The 23,368-nt window shown below is 37.9% G+C and overlaps 1 protein-coding gene across 1 annotated transcript in view; it reads right to left on the reverse strand.

Moving 5' to 3' along the window:
* LOC131953816 (uncharacterized) overlaps nt 1–691 on the reverse strand; it is an 18,026-nt gene extending 17,335 nt beyond the window's left edge. The window contains exons 1-2 of the mRNA XM_059317190.1: nt 456–691; nt 6–72 (exon numbers count right to left, since the gene is read on the reverse strand). Coding sequence (XP_059173173.1) covers nt 6–72 — 67 coding nt within the window. The 5' untranslated portion in view covers nt 456–691. The remainder of the gene's footprint in view (nt 1–5; nt 73–455) is intronic.
* Between the last annotated feature and the right edge of the window lie 22,677 nt (nt 692–23,368).

Consider the following 23,368-nt stretch of genomic DNA (forward strand, 5'->3'; position numbering starts at 1 on the left):
CCAACCTGAACTGACCATCACTAGGTGCCATAAATAAATGAACCAGAGCATCACACTTTCCACAAAAAACATCTGCAAAAATACATCGGTATTGTCTTAACAAGATCATGATTCCAATTATGCATTCAATCATTTTATCACCCGATCCCAGCGAAGAGATTTTAGTGTGAGACCCTAACATATATATATATATATATATATATATATATATATATATATATATATATATATATGTATGGATATGTGTGTGTATGTGTGTGTATGTGTGTTAATTTTAAAACTTAATTATTACTCTAACTAGATAACTAGAGGTTTCTTAAACGTAATCTATACTTACTTTATTTAATAATATTTTTATTGTTACTCACATTGATTTTTATTGTGATAGCTCCCTGCAATTATTTATACTGTCAGACCCACGTACACTTATTTATACATCTATAACTACTACTTACATTTATTTATTCGTGCTCTGTGCATTAAGATCCAGATCTAGAAATCTAGAACTAGAGTTGTATTGTCCGGAATACTTCATATTTCTCTAATACAAGTCTAAATTCAACATAAAAAATATCCGAGTGACGTGCTAATCAAGTTGGTGTGATTCTTGTGTATAAAAATAGCTTGCAAAGTTGAGTTTGACTGAGAAAGATTTATTAAACGAGAAACGTTATGAATGTATTGTAAACCAATGTTGTATCTGAATTCTTTTAATATCCGTTCATTAGTGAAGTGTTGAGTTGGTATTAATTTACGCACCATCTGTTGTAGTGTTGTAGAGTATAGCCCTTAAAAAACCATTTATTACTGTCGAGTATCAAATATGTTGCTAATTGAATAGAATAAATTGATATTTGTAAATATGCGTTGGGTCGGTGGATTAGTGATTTTGTGGATCGATGGTCGTTGGATGAATGGATCAGTCAATTAGTGGATCGGTCAATTAATGGATCAGTTAAGTAGTGGATCAATCAATTAATGGATCGGTCAATTAGTTGGTCGGTCAATTAGTGGATCGGTCAATTAGTTGGTCGGTCAATTATTGGATCCGTCAATTAGTGGATCGGTCAATTAGTGGATCGGTCAATTAGTTGGTCGGTCAATTATTTGATCCGTCAATTAGTCGATCGGTCAATTAGTGGATCGGTCAATTAGTTGGTCGGCCAATTAGTGGATCGGTCAATTAGTGGATCGTTCAATTAGTGGATCGGTCAATTAGTTGGTCGGCCAATTAGTGGATCGGTCAATTAGTTGTTCGGTCAATTAATGGATCGGTCAGTTAGTGGATCGGTCAATTAGTGGATCGGTCAATTAGTTGGTCGGTCAATTAATGGATCGGTCAGTTAGTGGATCGGTCAATTAGTGGATCGGTCAATTAGTTGGTCGGTCAATTAGTGGATCGGTCAATTAGTTGGTCGGTCAATTAGTGGATCGGTCAATTAGTTGGTCGGTCAATTAGTTGATCGGTCAATTAGTTGATCCGTCAATTATTGGATCCGTCAATTAGTGGATCGGTCAGTTAGTGGATCGGTCAATTAGTGGATTGGTCAATTAGAGGATCGGTCAGTTAGTGGATCGGTCAATTAGTGGATCGGCCAATTAGTTGGTCGGTCAATTAATGGATCGGTCAGTTAGTGGATCGGTTAATTAGTGGATCGGTCAATTAGTTGGTCGGTCAATTAGTTGATCCGTCAATTATTGGATCCGTCAATTAGTGGATCGGTCAATTAGTTGATCGGTCAATTAGTTGATCCGTCAATTATTGGATCCGTCAATTAGTGGATCGGTCAATTAGTTGGTCGGTCAATTAGTTGATCCGTCAATTATTGGATCCGTCAATTAGTGGATCGGTCAGTTAGTGGATCGGTCAATTAGTTGGTCGGTCAATTAGTTGATCGGTCAATTAGTTGATCGGTCAATTAGTTGATCGGTCAATTAGTTGATCCGTCAATTATTGAATCCGTCAATTAGTGGATCCGTCAATTAGTGGATCGGTCAGTTAGTGGATCGGTCAATTAGTTGGTCGGTCAATTAGTTGATCGGTCAATTAGTTGATCGGTCAATTAGTTGGTCGGTCAATTAGTTGATCGGTCAATTAGTTGATCGGTCAATTAGTTGGTCGGTCAATTAGTTGATCGGTCAATTAGTTGATCGGTCAATTAGTTGATCGGTCCATTCGAAATTTCGACCACTTCTTACCGACCAATTATTCTAAAACTCGGCAATTGGGTCAAGACATAATGAAAATAAAATCCGACATACAATTTGCTTAATTAAGTGTTAAAGAATTAATTAACATTTCCATTATAAAGTACTATGTACCGCTCTGTTATCCTATTATCCACATACTAATCAGTTGTAAGTATTTCACATACGATTGAGAGTCAGTGGTGGATAGTTCACATACTAATCCGATTTAGTAGTAGCAAAATGGAAGAGCAGCTGTTCATTCGAATGGCCCTAACAGCCCTTCATCCAGTCACAATTAGAAAACTCTACTTCACCTGTCTCATCAACCATAAGGTTCTTGACATCTCGAAGGTTTTAGAATCAGCCGTGAGGTTTTTCTAATTTGATTTATCTCAGTATAACGCCTTTACATAAATGTGAAACTGACCAACCATAACGACTCTAGAATTTATATTTAGATGTTTCTGAATCTAACTCTACCAAGAATTATATTTAGATGTTTCTGAATCTAGCTCTACCAAGAATTATATCTAGAAGTTTCTGAATCTAACTCTACCAAGAATTATATTTAGAGGTTTCTAAATCTAACTCTACCAAGAATTATATTTAGATGTTTCTGAATCTAACTCTACCAAGAATTATATTTAGATGTTTCTGAATCTAACGCTGCCAGGAATTATATGTTGGTCTATACGTTGTTTTACATGAGGCCACTGTATAATAATCATATGTGTGTGTGATACAACTATAATATGTGTATGAACATCTCTATTTAGACGCCACAAGAGGCATAAGATTGCGTGTATTATGTTAGCTACTTTTGACACCTGTCTATTCATCTTCAGACTGATAAGGCGGTACTCCCAGTAGCCGTCTAATTACCGTCTGATTACACGGTACTGAACTAATATTTACACACCTGATCTGGTTGATTACACTGTGCTGAAGTTGATGCCACAAGAGTTGTTTAGAGTCAAGGGTTCTAGACACTGTGGCGTAGCCAGGATCGTCTCATGTGTGGTGAGGGGTTCAAATTTTTTTTTCATCGTTATACAGATAACCAAAATTGTCCGCAGTTATATTTTTTAAATCAGACCATGGAAGACATAATACAACTTAAACATAAAAATTTATTCGATTTTTATAACAACAAAAAACTATTAGGATAACATAATGCAGGGTTCATAGTTTGTTAAATCTGATATAATAAATCAACGAATTAAAAAGTTAATTAAAAAAGTCTAGTGACATTTCTGCGCAATTTCCTTATGTTATCTAAAAATAGCTCTGACGTATAATGCTGGGGTGCATTCAAGCTAGAAGAACGATCGGTTTGTAGGTGTTTATGTAATTTTAAAATTTGTGACCGAACGAGAGGTTATTTTTGAAAACTTTCTTCGGCAATATTGTTCTAAATTATGGCAGAAATCGATTGGTACATGTTTCAAGTCGCTAAGTGGTCTGGTTGCCGAGATATGGACCAAAAACTGATTTGTTTCGAGGTTTTTTGGCTTTTCCGGGAAATACGTGAAAGAAACCCGGAATTGTTATGGCCTATGCTCATTCTCGTAACTTGCTTAACATAATTGCTTTTGGAACTAGTCATCGATATTGCTTCGTTGAGGAGGAGATACGACTTAAAGCCCTGACAATCATTCATCCATACATTCATTCATCCATCCATTCCCAGAAATGACGAGTTAATAAACACAATTCTCCAGAATGGAAATTGCGCTAAAAATACATGCATCTTAATCTTGATCAATAAGAAAATATTTATTTTCAGGAAAATGTAAATGCGATTATTTTATGTTTTGATTGTGTTTTACAGCATAATATAAACAAACAGCTGTTGTTATAAAGTGTCGAGGTGATACATAGTGTACATGTAACTCAGTTCCTGGCAAGGGATTTCTCTAACGCGGTAAGCTTGGGGGAATTTCTCGGCCATCTGGATGGTCGTTTGCACGTGTCCGTTGTAGGCGAGGCACGTGTCGTAGTCGTAGATCCTCCTGACGATACCCAGGCTGTCCCGGGGGACGGGCACGGTCACACCCTCCAGCATGGACGTGCTCAGCGGGAAGACGAGGGGGGTGGGGTAGATGACCGTGATTCGTGAGTAATCGGTCAGCGCCCAGAGATAGCTCGAGTCGTTGTCGTAGAAAAATATATCCAAGAACGGGAATTTCCGATCTGGGAAAAAAAGTTTCCAGTGAAAGTTGTTCGAAGGGACGAAGTTGAGTCCTCGAATACAGGAGAAGAGTTTATGTGTGGTGCTCCAGTCGTTGATGCTTAGAGCGATGTCGATGTCGTCGTCCCAGGGAACAAACCCACCGTGGCGCATCAACCCCAGCAGGTTCCCGTCTAACAGGAAAAACGTTATCCCAGCCTGGTTTAGAACCTAAGCCGCCACCTGGTACATGTACAACGTTTGACGTTTCAGGTCCGGGGTCAGCACGGGGAGAAACCTCCCGTGACCTTTCAGCATGACCTTGTCCCTTGCTGCCTGTGTGCTCACCCGCGAGTACGTGGCGAACAACGATTGGTCGATATCTTCTTCCGTCAGGTTTGACGTGTACCAACTCTCGCAGACGACACGACGCATTTTGTATGGAGGAGAAGGGTCGCTGAAGAACCGAATCTTGATCAAGTCGAGCGTCGGGACATCCTCCCAGGCTTTGTGCATGGTAAGCCTGTAGTTCCGGATGGGAAAAATAAAGTTTATTGAGACTAAGAGAATTACAGCAGTTATAAACATACACAATTTTTTCCGACCGAAAAAAACAAAAGGTGACGATGTTTTGTTGTAATTCATGCTTGAAACTTATCCAATCAAACTCGGCAAAACTTAACCAATTACACTCGGCAAAACGTTCACGTACTGTAATTCATGCTTGAAACTTAAACAATTACACTCGGCAAAACTTACAACGTACTGTAATTCATGCTTAAAACTTATCCAATTAACCTCGGTAAAACGTGCAACGTAAAGAGAGATCAAGGGAAAAACGCATTAAATTAAACTCATCATTATCAATCCGGAAGTCGAAGCCTGTATTTTACCTATATTTAGGTTCAGAAAATATTTACATATTTTAAAAGTCGATAGTTTTTGACGATTACTAAAGCTGTTCTTGAACTTTTCAAATAGTTAGTCCTTGTCGGGTTTTGCAAGAATAGATTCCTCATGAAAAATGGCCGTACCCGCTTGTCTTCAACTTTTCTAGTTCACTGAAAATAAAAATATAATTTCTTTAATATAGATGTTACAATGAGCTAAATGAGTATATATATATATATATTTATATATATATATATATATATATATATATATATATATATATATATATATATATATATATATATATATATATATATATTTATATATATATGTATATATATATATATGTATATATATATATATATATATATATATATATATATATATATATATATATATATATATATATTTATATATATATGTATATATATATATATGTATATATATATATATATATATATATATATATATATATATATATATATATGTGTGTGTGTGTGTGTGTGTGTGTGTGTGTGTGTGTGTTGGCACATTGTGACTGACTGGAAATGTTCCATTTTAAACCTATAGCGCCACATCACGTGATGTTGTCCAAGTTACATAACTCTCCCACCTGCTGGGGTAGAGACCCGGTACTACATTAACCTGAGCACGATGCCTGTCATACATTTGACAGACAATAAACCAATCTAATGAAATCGTTATCGCACGGAATATTACAGGTTTAAAACTCGTACATGACTAGTGGCGCACTTTCCTCCAACGTGATATTAGATTCTTATAAATCGATTGTAAATGTTGACACCTTATGCGGGGTAAACTTATCTTATCATACCCGTGTAGTTTATTACCTTTGTTCGTACACGTGCGTGTCTGACGGTCTTATCCCATGGATTAGCTTATCCCACGGATTATCTTACCCGGATACCGGGATTTCATCGGATCTAAGTGTGATGTAGTTACCAGGTCAAGTTGTCAGCGGGTTGTCAGGTTGAAGAATCGACCACAACCACCTACCACGGAATGATTTAAGATAAGATTTTGATGGCAACCCATTCCAGCCGTTGACAAGCTCAAACATGAGCAGGAATTGTCAAATTATTCCCCCCCCCCTGTAGCGTAGCGAGGGGGGGGGGGGGGGGGACATATATCCCCGGGCGCCGACCTTAGGGGGCGCCAAAATGGGTTAGAAACATAAATTGAAAGGTTGAGGGGGGTGCAAATCGAAAGTTTGAGGGGGGTGCAAATCGAAAGTTTGAGGGGGGTGCAAATCGAAATCTTGAGGGGGGGGGGGATGCAAATCGAAAAGTTTGTCCCCGGGAAGGGTCGCTACGCCTCTGCCCCCCCCCTTGTACATCCCCCCTCCCTACACACTAGACTACAGTAGGACATTACCCCTGTCGGTAACTAATTAATCCTGAAGCTACCAGTGGCGAGGATATAGTGGTGGAACAGAGTTTGGTGTAAGGTTAGCTAAATATTTAAAGCTAATTGATTGGCTGGGTAGGGGAGGGTAGTTTAATGTCATCAACTGAATGCAGCAATAATTGGCTGAGTAATGGTGAAAATTTTTACATCGGTAATTTTACTTTAATCAGCGGCTGCAAGCGTTTTAACTGGACAATGAAGGTTTACAGGTGTGTACACATTTAAATATTGGACTGGCCATACAGGTCTACGGGTGTACACATTTAAATTTTGGACTGGCCATACAGGTCTACGGGTGTACACATTTAAATTTTGGATTGGCCATACAGGTCTACGGGTGTACACATTTAAATATTGGACTGGCCATACAGGTCTACGGGTGTACACATTTAAATTTTGGACTGGCCATACAGGTCTACAGGTGTGTACACATTTAAATATTGGACTGGCCATACAGGTCTACGGGTGTACACATTTAAATATTGGACTGGCCATACAGGTCTACGGGTGTACACATTTAAATTTTGGACTGGCCATACAGGTCTACGGGTGTACACATTTAAATTTTGGACTGGCCATACAGGTCTACGGGTGTACACATTTCAATTTTGGACTGGCCATACAGGTCTACGGGTGTACACATTTAAATTTTGGACTGGCCATACAGGTCTACGGGTGTACACATTTAAATTTTGGACTGGCCATACAGGTCTACGGGTGTACACATTTAAATTTTGGATTGGCCATACAGGTCTACGGGTGTACACATTTAAATTTTGGATTGGCCATACAGGTCTACGGGTGTACACATTTAAATTTTGGATTGGCCATACAGGTCTACGGGTGTACACATTTAAATTTTGGATTGGCCCTACAGGTCTACGGGTGTACACATTTAAATTTTGGATTGGCCATACAGGTCTACGGGCGTACACATTTAAATTTTGGATTGGCCATACAGGTCTACGGGTGTACACATTTAAATTTTGGATTGGCCATACAGGTCTACGGGTGTACACATTTAAATTTTGGATTGGCCATACAGGTCTACGGGTGTACACATTTAAATTTTGGATTGGCCATACAGGTCTACGGGCGTACACATTTAAATTTTGGATTGGCCATACAGGTCTACGGGTGTACACATTTAAATTTTGGATTGGCCATACAGGTCTACGTGTGTACACATTTAAATTTTGGACTGGCCATACAGGTCTACGGGTGTACACATTTAAATTTTGGACTGGCCATACAGGTCTACGGGTGTACACATTTAAATTTTGGACTGGCCATACAGGTCTACGGGTGTACACATTTAAATTTTGGACTGGCCATACAGGTCTACGGGTGTACACATTTAAATTTTGGACTGGCCATACAGGTCTACGGGTGTACACATTTAAATTTTGTACTGGCCATACAGGTCTACGGGTGTACACATTTAAATCTTGCAATGGACAATATAAAGATACGGGGATATCAAATTTAACTTTACCTCGTACATAATCTTTTCTTTAAGATACAAATTTTCATTCGACCACATTTTTTGAATATTCGGTTAACGAACGTGGATGTGACCAAATGATTTAAAATGAAACCATTTTTTAAAATGATCCTTCAGACCATATACACTAAACGTAGACAATTTGGTGCCGTACATGCGGTCAGAAATAATTATTTCAGGTCATTAGTGTTTGATTCTTCAGCATCATATCGTCGATTTCATCTAACATCTGGCGTATGTGTCCTGAGTTCGAATCCCGGTAGCTGTGCCATTTGTAAGCAAAATCACTTGTACGGACCCTCGTCTGTAATGCATTCAACTTCCATCAGGTCACACTGACCTAACACCATCGGACATGAGTTGCTATAGCAACAGACAAACCAACAGTCAGTTGAAGACGAGATCGTCCAGAGAAAATGGAAATGGATTGGCCACACACTCAGGAAGCCTGTATCCAGCATAACATGACAGGCCCTCACCTGGAATCCACAGGACAGGAGGAGGAGAGGCAGACCAAGAAAGACCTGGAGACATGACCTGGAAGAAGACACAAATAAGATTGGATACACCTGGGGACAGTTGGAGAGACTAGTCCCGGACAGAGAAGCCTGGAAAACACTTGTCAGCGGCATATGTCCCAGGAGGGGCGACAGGCTAACCTACCTACCCTTCAGCAGTTCGTTAATGGAATCGTCAGCAGTTCGTTATTAGAGTCGTCAGCAGTTCGTTATTAGAGTCGACTGTATAGTCAGCAGTTCGTTATTAGAGTCGAGTGTATAGTCAGCAGTTCGTTATTAGAGTCGTCAGCAGTTCGTTATTAGAGTCGAGTGTATAGTCAGCAGTTCGTTATTAGAGTCGAGTGTATAGTCAGCAGTTCGTTATTAGAGTCGTCAGCAGTTCGTTATTAGAGTCTAGTGTATAGTCGGCAGTTCGTTATTAGAGTCGAGTGTATAGTCAGCAGTTCGTTATTAGAGTCGAGTTTACAGTCAGCAGTTCGTTATTAGAGTCGAGTGTATAGTCAGCAGTTCGTTATTATAGTCGTCAGCAGTTCGTTATTAGAGTCGAGTGTATAGTCAGCAGTTCGTTATTAGAGTCGAGTGTATAGTCAGCAGTTCGTTATTAGAGTCGAGTGTATAGTCAGCAGTTCGTTATTAGAGTCGTCAGCAGTTCGTTATTAGAGTCGTCAGCAGTTCGTTATTAGAGTCGAGTGTATAGTCAGCAGTTCGTTATTAGAGTCGTCAGCAGTTCGTTATTAGAGTCGAGTGTATAGTCAGCAGTTCGCTATTAGAATCGTCAGCAGTTCGTTATTAGAGTCGAGTTTACAGTCAGCAGTTCGTTATTAGAGTCGAGTGTATAGTCAGCAGTTCGTTATAAGAGTCGAGTGTATAGTCAGCAGTTCGTTATTAGAGTCGTCAGCAGTTCGTTATTAGAGTCGTCAGCAGTTCGTTATTAGAGTCGAGTGTATAATCAGCAGTTCGTTATTAGAGTCGTCAGCAGTTCGTTATTAGAGTCGAGTGTACAGTCAGCAATTCGTTATAAGAGTCGAGTCTATAGTTAGCAGTTCGTAACCCAAGTCAAATGTACAGTAAACAGTTCGTAACCCGAGTAGTTTGTGTGGGCGACTGGTCGTTATCGGAGCCGTACGTGTATAAATCTATAATCCAAGTACGAGGCATGGTTAGAATTTCTAAATTCTCTTCATTTTTCCCTATAGACCGTTAGTTTCTCCATTCGATTGTTAAATCACAGTTCATCATTTGAGTAAGTTGTGTGGTCCGTTCACGAATGACGATAGTTACGTAATACAACTGCCATTGTTCATTCACTGCGGGCGATTTTCGCAGCAATAAAAAACGAACGAATTAAGGAACTTGTCTCTGATTTCCGATCGACCGCGTTGTTTTCAGTCCTGCACAGCTGTCGTCTGGTTTTCAAACACAGCGATGGCGTGGAGGGGAGATGCAGGTGTATACAAGCATTCTTACCTGTATGCACACCTGATGTCGGCCATTGAAACACACAGCGTAATTAAAACACACAGCGTAAACAAAGCATTATCAAAACACGCGGCATAATTTAAGGCCAAACGTGGATTGGGATTAAATAGACGATGGTTAGGCTTTCAAATCTGCAAACGAGAATACTCAGAGGTAGGCCAAAACACATGGAGATAATAGAAAAGGGGGGGGGGAGGGAGATGAAGAGGTGGTTGACACGTGACCTGCAAGGTGACACATACAATATGAGTCCCACACAGAGGAACTAGCGAATCTCTAGTGGCTGAAATGGCTTCCTAAACAGCCAATTTTCTGGAGGGACTAAATGGTACATAATAAAAGACACATAGATAAATAAACACAAACCCCATATCCAACATTCAGGCTCCACAAACCTCCCCCCCCCCCAATTCTCATTTTCGTCGTTATCTTTTGCTTTCTAATTAATCACCCCTAATTCTAAGCATAAACCTGGGTTTATTTTTGCCTACAGTAAATAATATTGATGAACACTTTACTTTTAAAACTTTAGAACCTCTGTCAAGGGCAGTCCATTCTAATGGCAATATTCGACATTTACATATATAGCAGACAACAGAAAGAATATTTAAAATCTTAAATAATGCAATTCAATTTAACGGAATAATCCTTATTATTTCCGACGCATGTGGGGATACAGACATTGGGTTTATAACTTTGTACTCATAAAATGAGCCGACGTTCATGATTTGTTTCTTTATAATTTTCAACTTTAACGAACGGAATTAATTTTACCACTGTTTTTTTTTTTTCAAAAGACGCGTTTAATAGTTTACCGATAAGGTATTACATGGTTATTTAATTTTTGTTTTATATTTGACACAAATGATAACATTTATCTGATTGTAAAACATCAAGCATAGCTATTTATAGTAATACGAGCCGACCCGCTGCGTATCATACGCCGCTATTTAGTTGTTTTATTTTCTACTTTTCAGTAATTCATAATTTGTGAATTCGACAGTACCAATGCTGTCACTGAAAATATTTACTTTAAAACACTAACCCCCCCCCCCCAACCCCTACCCTAAACCACCCCCCCCCCCCCCCCGTGAATAGCAGCCTCCTCTTAGTTACCTCCTGTAAGTTTAAAATCGTTTCAAACTAAATTATCTGCCCTTATTAGCCGTCAACAAACCCGGTTCTACAATTTGTAAACATTTAGAGTGAACCACAGCTCACCAGATCATGTGGGGGTGGGGTGGGGGTGGTAGTGATAGTGATAGAGAGGAAGAGAGGGGACTGCAAAGGCGCGCTTGCAGCTTGTTTTCTAACGGCTCCCAGAAGAGAATTATATATATATATATATATATATATATATATATATATATATATATATATATATATATATATATATATATATATATATATATATAGATCAAATATACCCTATTCTCTAAAATCGAACATAACTTTAATTCAAATATCAAATATAGGCCTACTTTACCCTTTAATGTTAAATATACTTTTTTGTCAAAATATCAAACAAACCTTATTCCATAATATAAAATATACCTTATTCTCTAATATCAAACATACTTTATTCTCTAATATCAAACATACTTTATTCTCAAATATCAAACATCATTTATTCTCAAATATCAAACATAATTTATTCTCAAATATCAAACATCATTTATTCTCAAATATCAAACATACCTTAATGCCTTATACCAAATGTATTCCTATATGAAGTTAGACACCGGTTGTATCACTGCCTGAGATCATAAGATAACAAACTTAGCGAGCTGTGCACCGAAGTCGACCTCACAGATGGCGGACTGATACACATGAGGGCGTTATATCAATGGGGCCTGGTATCAATCACGTGATCTCGCTGCACTACTGCTATCACGTGATATGATGCATATAAATAATACCCCTTGCCGCGGGGTTATTATTTAAAGTATCGAGTCAAATGGTTATACATTATAGAGTGGAAGCTTTGATGTTTGCCTTGAACAATATTACCAGTATCGTGTTGGCAATATTTTAATAGGAGTATCGCGTTTCAGTATCAATATACTTGTATCATGTTATCAGTATCGTGTTTCAATATTGTCCTACAGGTATCGTGTTACCAGTATCGTATTACCAGTATCGTGTTACTAGTATCTTGTTTCAGTATCGTGTTACCAGTATCGTTTTACCAGTATCGTGTTACCAGTATCGTGTTACCAGTATCGTGTTACCAGTATCGTGTTATCAGTATCGTGTTATCAGTATCGTGTTACTAGTATCGTGTTATCAGTATCGTATTACCAGTATCGTGTTACCAGTATCGTGTTACTAGTATCGTGTTACCAGTATCGTGTTACCAGTATCGTATTACCAGTATCGTGTTACCAGTATCGTGTTACCAGTATCGTGTTACCAGTATCGTATTACCAATATCGTTTTACCAGTATCGTGGTACCAGTATCGTGTTCATTAATGTGTTACCGTCGTCGTGTTACCGGTATCGTTTTACCAGTATCGTGTATCAGTATTGTGTTACGAGTATCGTGTGGTGTAGTAAACCTTTGGGAGAAGATAAACCCGTCGAGAAGTGTTGACAGTTCTTGCGATATACGAGTTGCTCATGACGCCCTAGACTTACGTTCAACTTGTTAAACAAAGTAAAAATCTCCTCTTTCCAACATGTTACCACACGATCCAACACATTTTTAAACGTATTTGGATCATGTTCTAATATCGATTAGCTAAGTTAGCATTATCGTAAAGCTGCCTAGCGCCTAGGGCTAGGCTAGTAAAGAATAGATCCCCTTGGGATAGTGAGTGTTTACTAGCGGTTAGTGCTTAAGGTTCGGGTATAAAGTGTTTCATTACGATCACAGAGAAGAAAAACAAAAACAAAAAACTGTAGTCCTAAAACAAATGTAAAGAAGAAGTTACATTCATGATAACACCACGTGTAGGCTACAAACATACACGGGTACAATAAAATATGTTGCGGCCAGTACACAGTACTGCTAACAAGTACCAATAAGTAGTACAACAATAGATACTTAAATAAATACTAACCCTAACTAGTGTGCACATACAGCACTAGCAGGAATACACAAACAAGTATTCTGACAATAACCATAATTTATATAACTACCTTCATTAGGTCTACATCATGGTACCGTCATCGTGTCCACAGACAGCAGCCTTGCGTGTGACTGACACGGCTAGGCACGAAACTACCCATAGTCCCACGTCACATGACATGGGACACAGGTAACATCGCTCACAAGAGCATGAAAAAAAACTACATCAACAGTTCAGTTGCGGTCCCACAGGGGCCGCAACCCAATAGATTAAAACTTCATTATCTCCCCCCCCCCACCCCTTGGCTGTTTACCATATGTGTTACACGATCATTAGGTGGGGTATCAGTAGTGGCTGCTTGTATCTATAACAAGAAGAGAATAGAATGCCAAAAATTATACTTTATTTGCTCGATTGAGTAAAATCTATTTTAACACATTAGCCTTGATGTTGATGTTAAATTATTTCATCAGAAGTTATTACGTCTGAAAAATGACAACCAATTATAACCAATATTATTTGAATAGTGTACCTGCCTTGGGTCGCTACTGCTTAGAAGTACCAATAAGAAAACAGACAGCAAAAAAAAAAAAACTTTATCGAATGCCCAGCGTTTAATAAATCCGGTAAAATCCGGTTTTGACTCATTTTGACTTATTATTTTTGGTAGACAAAAATAATAAATTGGTCGACCGCTAATTAATTTTTTAATTATTCTAGAAGTGAAAGATCTGTGACTAATAGAATGTATAATATGGTTGGAACCTAATACTAATAGTTGCAGGTGTATCTACATAATTGACCTCGAGAGATGATGGCTAACCGAAATAATATGAACTCTACTTCATCTGTCCAGTGGACAGATAAATCTTTACTAATCCTCAAGTGTATTTGAATCTGTTTTCAACAAGCAGTTTAAAAATCGTTTAGAATAAAACGTGAAACGTTTTGGATTCAAATATCTGAGTTTGGTTAAAGTAGTTTAATTTTTTTTTTATCATAAAAAGCAAGGGAAGCAACTCTTGTAATATTCTGGCCATTACCGATTACGTTTTCTTCCAATTATGAAACCACACAGCCACATTAACGGCATCGCTAGCTACAAACAACACAAGCACTAACGTAATTAACGCGATGCCTAGGGCCCCTAGGCTAGCTGACGCAGGCCTGTTGTCCACCACACTGTTCAGTTTTCTCAAGGTGGAGGACAAATTTCTCACGTCCACCGTTAAAATTGTCTTTAATTTCTCGGCTAAAGCGTCCATCTCTTTCTCTGTTATGTTTTCAATACTCTTCAGGTAGGTAACTCTCTCCAAGCAGTTGAGCATTATTTCCCTTGCTTCGCTGGGCGTTACAACTTCCGTTGCGTTGTTCGGAAAAGGCGATGACGTCGCTGTAGTCACAAGTGATCTAACGGTCGTGTGTTCTGCTTGTGAGTAAGTACTGTTTGTTACAGCTGTTGGAGCAGTTGTGCTTGCCGTGGGGGTTGTTGTAGAAGTTCTTTCTGTTGTAGTGATGGTTACTGGCGTCTCCTCAAAGAATGAAAAATTTCCTCCCTGAAAACGTTAAATGTTAGTGAGTAAAAATAATTCTTAAATATATACAAAACCAATCCATTGTTTATGTAACAATTGCATTTTAAATTTGATTTCATAATTAAAATTTTGATAATTACAGATTTTAGGTGATTTTACAGTATTTAAAAACAAAGCTCACTCAAGATATTTACGAGAATTGAATCAGGCCGTCCAGAATTCAGTGTTTCATTCCGACCTTTTTCTCATGGGCAAGGAGGGCATTTGAAATTTTCGGAGGGTGGGGGGGCGGGGCGGGGGGGGGGGGATGGGGGGGGGGTTGGCGGACTCAATATTCCGTGGGGGACTGGGACGGACATTGTTAAAAGCAAATTTTTTTTTTCGTTCCCCGAAGGAAACTGCCTGAATTTGGTTCCTGTCGATTAGCTACATTTCGATAAATTAAATTTGGCTATATGACCATTTGAGTTGGTCAATACATGAAATTTGGCATTTGACCATTTGAGTTGATCAAGATTGTGGCCCAAACTTACAGATTTCTCTAGGCCACTTGGACCTAACGTGCATACTTTGCTAGGCCAAGTAGACCTACTCTTGACATCCAGAAACTTTTTGGAATATTCTAGACCAACGGCCCCATACACACCTGATACTCCAGGCCCACAGTTGTACAGCACATGACGTCACCAATGACGACATGAAGCTGCATGTGAAACGTCACGGATTCATTGACGGACCTTATCTCGTGAAATCCCGCATCAGACAGTCTGCAAGCGAGAAACATGAGGGGAATACATCAGTCAAACATGAGGGGAAAACATCAGTCAAACGTGAGGGGAATACATCAGTCAAACATGAGGGGAATACATCAGTCAAACATGAGGGGAATACATCAGTCAAACGTGAGGGGAATACATCAGTCAAACATGAGGGGAATACATCAGTCAAACGTGAGGGGAATACATCAGTCAAACATGAGGGGAATACATCAGTCAAACATGAGGGGAATACATCAGCCAAACATGAGGGGAATACATCAGCCAAACATGAGGGGAATACATCAGTCAAACATGAGGGGAATACATCAGTCAAACGTGAGGGGAATACATCAGTCAAACATGAGGGGAATACATCAGTCAAACATGAGGGGAATACATCAGTCAAACATGAGGGGAATACATCAGTCAAACATGAGGGGAATACATCAGTCAAACATGAGGGGAATACATCAGTCAAACATGAGGGGAATACATCAGTCAAACGTGAGGGGAATACATCAGTCAAACATGAGGGGAATACATCAGTCAAACATGAGGGGAATACATCAGTCAAACATGAGGGGAATACATCAGTCAAACATGAGGGGAATACATCAGCCAAACATGAGGAGAATACATCAGCCAAACATGAGGGGAATACATCAGTCAAACGTGAGGGGAATACATCAGTCAAACATGAGGGGAATACATCAGTCAAACATGAGGGGAATACATCAGTCAAACATGAGGGGAATACATCAGTCAAACGTGAGGGGAATACATCAGTCAAACATGAGGGGAATACATCAGTCAAACATGAGGGGAATACATCAGTCAAACATGAGGGGAATACATCAGTCAAACATGAGGGGAATACATCAGCCAAACATGAGGGGAATACATCAGCCAAACATGAGGGGAATACATCAGTCAAACGTGAGGGGAATACATCAGTCAAACATGAGGGGAATACATCAGTCAAACATGAGGGGAATACATCAGTCAACTATTTACGAAAACCTTGTCTTGCTACCTGGTAAGAAAACACTCGTGTTTATTAAAATACTGTTTGTTTTACATTTTTCAAAGGTAAAGAATATGTATGTGTGTGTGTGTGGGGGGGGGGAGGGGGGAGGGATGGGGCATTTGTCGTCTTAAAATTTAATTTAATTACATTTTTAATAGGGCAACTGATTTTAAACTTACCAACTAATTAAATTTGACGACTAAGCAAATATATCTAATTTTAAATTGATTTGGATAATAAATAAGTAGCTAAAATAAAAAAAAACATAGTAGCCATTATTCAGTTAGGAAATCAGTTTACAAATCTGAAAACCATTACAGACTATGAAAAAGCAATGATAACTTAAAACTCAGTCTTCTCCGTGAATAACGTCGTCCCTATAAAACTAGTATAGCAACATACTCACTCTCTCACCAGAACAACGTAGCCTTTATAGACGCTCTGGTTGAAGGTGGGTTTGAACGTCTGCCCATCCAGACGTAAGGTGTCCCTGAACTCCTAGACAAGATTTCAACAGATCTTAAGTTTTGGTATTACAGCATCATCAAACTCATGCAAACTCAATGTTCTTAAGTTTTGGTATTACAGCATCATCAAACTCATGCAAACTCAATGTTCTTAAGTCGTGGTATTACAGCATCATCAAACTCATGCAAACTCAATGTTCTTAGGTTGTGGTATTATAGCATCATCAAACTCATGCAAACTCAATGCTCTTAAGTCGTGGTATTAAAGCATCATCAAACTCATGCAAACTCAATGTTCTTAGGTTGTGGTATTATAGCATCATCAAACTCATGCAAACTCAATGCTCTTAAGTCGTGGTATTAAAGCATCATCAAACTCATGCAAACTCAATGTTCTTAGGTTGTGGTATTATAGCATCATCAAACTCATGCAAACTCAATGCTCTTAAGTCGTGGTATTAAAGCATCATCAAACTCATGCAAACTCAATGTTCTTAGGTTGTGGTATTATAGCATCATCAAACTCATGCAAACTCAATGCTCTTAAGTCGTGGTATTAAAGCATCATCAAACTCATGCAAACTCAATGTTCTTAGGTTGTGGTATTATAGCATCATCAAACTCATGCAAACTCAATGCTCTTAAGTCGTGGTATTAAAGCATCATCAAACTCATGCAAACTCAATGTTCTTAGGTTGTGGTATTATAGCATCATCAAACTCATGCAAACTCAATGCTCTTAAGTCGTGGTATTAAAGCATCATCAAACTCATGCAAACTCAATGTTCTTAGGTTGTGGTATTATAGCATCATCAAACTCATGCAAACTCAATGCTCTTAAGTCGTGGTATTAAAGCATCATCAAACTCATGCAAACTCAATGTTCTTAGGTTGTGGTATTATAGCATCATCAAACTCATGCAAACTCAATGCTCTTAAGTCGTGGTATTAAAGCATCATCAAACTCATGCAAACTCAATGTTCTTAGGTTGTGGTATTATAGCATCATCAAACTCATGCAAACTCAATGCTCTTAAGTCGTGGTATTAAAGCATCATCAAACTCATGCAAACTCAATGTTCTTAGGTTGTGGTATTATAGCATCATCAAACTCATGCAAACTCAATGCTCTTAAGTCGTGGTATTAAAGCATCATCAAACTCATGCAAACTCAATGTTCTTAGGTTGTGGTATTATAGCATCATCAAACTCATGCAAACTCAATGCTCTTAAGTCGTGGTATTAAAGCATCATCAAACTCATGCAAACTCAATGTTCTTAGGTTGTGGTATTATAGCATCATCAAACTCATGCAAACTCAATGCTCTTAAGTCGTGGTATTAAAGCATCATCAAACTCATGCAAACTCAATGTTCTTAGGTTGTGGTATTATAGCATCATCAAACTCATGCAAACTCAATGCTCTTAAGTCGTGGTATTAAAGCATCATCAAACTCATGCAAACTCAATGTTCTTAGGTTGTGGTATTATAGCATCATCAAACTCATGCAAACTCAATGCTCTTAAGTCGTGGTATTAAAGCATCATCAAACTCATGCAAACTCAATGTTCTTAGGTTGTGGTATTATAGCATCATCAAACTCATGCAAACTCAATGCTCTTAAGTCGTGGTATTAAAGCATCATCAAACTCATGCAAACTCAATGTTCTTAGGTTGTGGTATTATAGCATCATCAAACTCATGCAAACTCAATGCTCTTAAGTCGTGGTATTAAAGCATCATCAAACTCATGCAAACTCAATGTTCTTAGGTTGTGGTATTATAGCATCATCAAACTCATGCAAACTCAATGCTCTTAAGTCGTGGTATTAAAGCATCATCAAACTCATGCAAACTCAATGTTCATAAGCCCTGGTATTATAACATCATCGAACTTATTCAAACTCAATGTTTTATGTTGCGGTTTTACAACACCATCAAACTCATCCAAACTCAAAGTTCTTAAGTCGTGGTATTACAACACCATTCAAATTCGATTCAACTTATTCAAATTCAAGGCATTTTACGCAATAATCATTCAGATAACTTAGACTGTAATAATGTCAAAACGATGTATAATACTAATGCATTATGGAGTATTTGCTGTATAAAATAAAGTTCCTTTTCTGAATGCAAAGTTTTATTACATAAGTTTTCAAACGTTGCGAATCGAAACAGTTAACACTGATGATTCCAGAGAAACAACGGATGAACCCAGAAAGGTGACGTCATTATCCAAATTTAGCAGCTTTATAAAGACTTACATTGAATATGGTGACTGCTAGACTTACATTTAATATGGTGACTGATTGACTTACATTTAATATGGTGACTGCTTGACTTACATTTAATGTGTTGACTGCTTGACCTACATTTAATATGATGACTTCTAGACTTACATTTAATATGATGACTTCTAGACTTACATTTAATATGATGACTTCTTGACTTACATTTAATATGATGACTTCTTGACTTACATTTAGTATGATTACTTCTTGACTTACATTTAATATGATGACTGCTTGACTTACATTGAATATGGTGACTGCTTGACTTACATTGAATAAGATGACTGACTTACATTTAATATGATGACTTCTTGACTTACATTTAATATGGTGACTGCTTGACTTACATTGAATATGATGACTTCTTGACTTACATTTAATATGATGACTGACTGACTTACATTGAATATGATGACTGACTTACATTTAATATGATGACTTCTTGACTTACATTGAATATGATGACTGACTGACTTACATTTAACATGGTGACTGACTGACTTACATTTAATATGGTGACCGAGAACCTGCTAGAGTTCAGGTTCCCCTCGTTCTCCCAGGAGTACCAAGACCGCCACAGTCTGCGAGGGGGGACGTTAGAGATGCAGGCTGTCGTCTGGCTCCCCGAGCGTCCCTGGAGAAACCTCAGAACAGACGTGGCCTTGCTCGTGTTGACGCTCACGTGACTCAAGACGCTCAGCAGATAGGCGTCACCCTGACTCGTGAACGTGTATGCGGTGGAATTGTTCTCAAACTAAATTTGAAACAAACACATTTTTTTTTAAATTTTCTCTATAGTCTTACGAAGTAGGACTATAGAGAAAGTCTTGTAATCGTGAAAGAAATAAAAATCTAAATTTTTGCAAATCTCGACGTTTTAGGGCTACCTGAGTCGGAAAAACATAGTTTTGCAATCTTGTCCGTATGTCTGTGTGTATGTGTGTATGTTGTGTGTGTGTATATATCTGTAAACACGATAACTTGAGTACCGTTACAGCTAGGTTGATGAAATTTGATATATAAGTATTATATCAAAATCATAGATCCGTTTCAACTTTTGAGCGATTTCCGATAACCGGAAGTGGAACTTTTTCTACTTCTAATTTTTCAAAAGCCTATAACTAGAGTACTATTTCAGATAGAAAAATGAAATTTCACATGTAAGTAAAAGATCTAATTCTCTACCTTCTGTTACATTTTGAGTAATTTCCGTTGACCGAAGTAATAAATCTTTGCTATTTCTGATTTCTCAAAAAAAGCATGTGAATTTATAAAGTACTAATAATTTTTCGCACTACTATGCACATTTTATTTAGCGTTCATTTGGTGTGCAATTCTTTTTTCTACGAGATTTTATTCTATTTTAAAAAGTTTAAGTAATTAAAATGGATTAAAAGTGATGTCTATATCCCGAGTTGAGTTGCCATCCCCTGTTGTTTCATATTAGAATATTCGAAAAAGTTTAGGGGAGATCACTCCCCAGAGGCGTATCCAGGTTTTCGTTGTAGGGGGAGCGAAAAAAGCAAAAAAAGGCGCCGAATTTTTAACATGTTCTATATACGTGTATTATATATATATATATATATATATATATATATATATATATATATATATATATATATATATATATATATATATAATTACTAGCTGTATGCCATTACTTCGCTATGATGTACAATAAATTGAAAGTAGCACTCTGAAGAAATAAGAAAAAACACACAATGTAGGCCGACAAAACAAAAATTGTATCAATATAAACCACAAAAAATGTTATACACACACTACAACCAAAAACAATGCAATTCTTGTAAAATAAATTTCTTATATAATAATTCCTGGGAAATTATTTAAGACAAGTGAAATAGGGGAAATAATCACTATCTTGATATAAATATGTATATATCTACACATTTAATTGTAAATGTCAAAACAAATAAATAATTACTTTAGAATATAATGAGATTATTTAACACTATTCGTGTTTATAAAATGTTGTTGTCTATAATCAAAATTTAATATATCGTCATCATAAATGCTAAAGTTTTACAGCATAATGAAAGTTTTTAAAATCAGAGTTGGTATAAAGCCACGTTTTTCGTTATAATTGAAAAACATACGGGATAACAGCCTACATTTAACTAAATAATGGTCTTTTTAGTTCAGTTCCTACATTTTTAATTAACTACTGCTTCTTTGTGTTCTTTAAAGATCATTTTTTAACACAGTGATAGGTATGGGTTTGATCACTGTATTGCTCACACACCTTTTTACTGGTAATTGCAAAAACAATATTCACAGTTTTACGTTTAAAAAGCTAATTTTCTGGCGGCATGGAACTTTGGTACATCATTACGTGTTTTTCTACATGTACTTAACAGATCAGATCGGGGTGGGATTGGGGGGTGGGCGGGGTTCAACTTCAATCACCACTGTCCGGTCACTTTAGGTCAATTATCCAACCCAGTGTATACCTAGGTGTGACATTAATGTCGCTCTACACAATTGTGGTGGTGAGGTGTGGGGGGGGGGGGGGGGAGAGATAACCAACTCAGAGTGAACATAGCATCAGTTTTTAGATGACTGTTCTAAACATACATATATATTACACAAATATATATTACACAAATCTATATTACAGAAATAGATTTAAATAAGTAGCAGTGGTATTATGACAATATTTATTTTACAGAGTGGTCCATGGGGGAGGGGGTTGTAACTGTTTCATATAATTTGTTATCGTAATCACTATCGCCCAAACTGTAAGAATACTACTACTTCATCGTGACGACGTTGTTGACTTTGTCAAAATTTCCCCACCACTACGCAGGTTGCTCATAAGTAAATTTAAATAGTGGTGCCACATCAGTTGTATTTGTTTCTGTATTGTAATTTTTTTTTAAATTAATCACACGATTCAAACTGTATGTATAAAGTAATTATGTGTGAAGTTTTATGTATAACATTTTCTAATTCAATTATTCGTAAGCAAATACATTATACAGTTGCCTTAAACTTAACACCCCTCTAGCCAAGTGGTACTACCCGTAGAGGTTTAGTTAAACATTACAATGCATCGTAATGGTTATTTTTAGAATGGCAAACTGATGCAGCTGTTAATACGTGTTGTAAACGTAGACACTACTAGACTAGTACAATAATGCTTAATTGCTGCATGAAAAGAAATCTTGTGATTTACATAGATGTGCCGACCAAAAATATTTTTTTAACAAAAATCATTGTTTAAAACTTTGAGTTTTAAAAAGTTTCCAAAAAGGCGCCACTTTGCTTAAAATGGCCAGAGGGGGGGGGGGGGGGGGGGGCGGCCGCTCCCCCTGCTCCACCCCTATGTACGCTACTGTCACTCCCGGTTTTTTTTACATCTAAACGTGTATGAAATGGCTTTGTTCTCAAATTAGATTTGAAATAAAAACATTTTTTTTTACATCTAAACGTGTTATAGCAACAAAAAAACATAGCAAACAAATATTGAGTTACCCATAAGGTATTACTGCTATAGAAAGAAGCGACCCTATATGACGCCACTGTCTTGTCAGTGATGCCATTCAACCAGAGCCCGTTGGTCCAGATGTTCCCAGTGTCTGTCTCGTCCATAGCGGGCAGGAGTTGTTCAAAGGAAAGGTCACTCTTCACCTGTACAGCAAACTTTAATTGATGAGAAGGTGAGTACAATGGTACTTCGCAATAGCAAAATGTGTGTAGAGTTGGCAACGTTTGAATATGCAGTAAAGTGGGGTAGGTGGCAATGTGTAGAGTAGGCAACGTTTGAGCACGCAGTAAAGTGGGGTAGGTAGCAATGTGTAGAGTAGGCAACGTATGAACACGCAGTAAAATGGGGTAGGTGGCAATGTGTAGAGTAGGCAACGTTTGAACGCGGTAAAGTGGGGTAGGTGGCAATGTGTAGAGTAGGCAACGTTTGAACACGCAGTAAAGTGGGGTAGATGGCAATGTGTAGAGTAGGCAACGTTTGAACACGCAGTAAAGTGGGGTAGGTGGCAATGTGTAGAGTAGGCAACGTT

The sequence above is a fragment of the Physella acuta genome, unplaced genomic scaffold (genome assembly GCF_028476545.2).
Source record: "Physella acuta isolate Inbredline_101_S28 unplaced genomic scaffold, ASM2847654v3 ptg000956l, whole genome shotgun sequence".
Classification (NCBI taxonomy): domain Eukaryota; kingdom Metazoa; phylum Mollusca; class Gastropoda; family Physidae; genus Physella; species Physella acuta.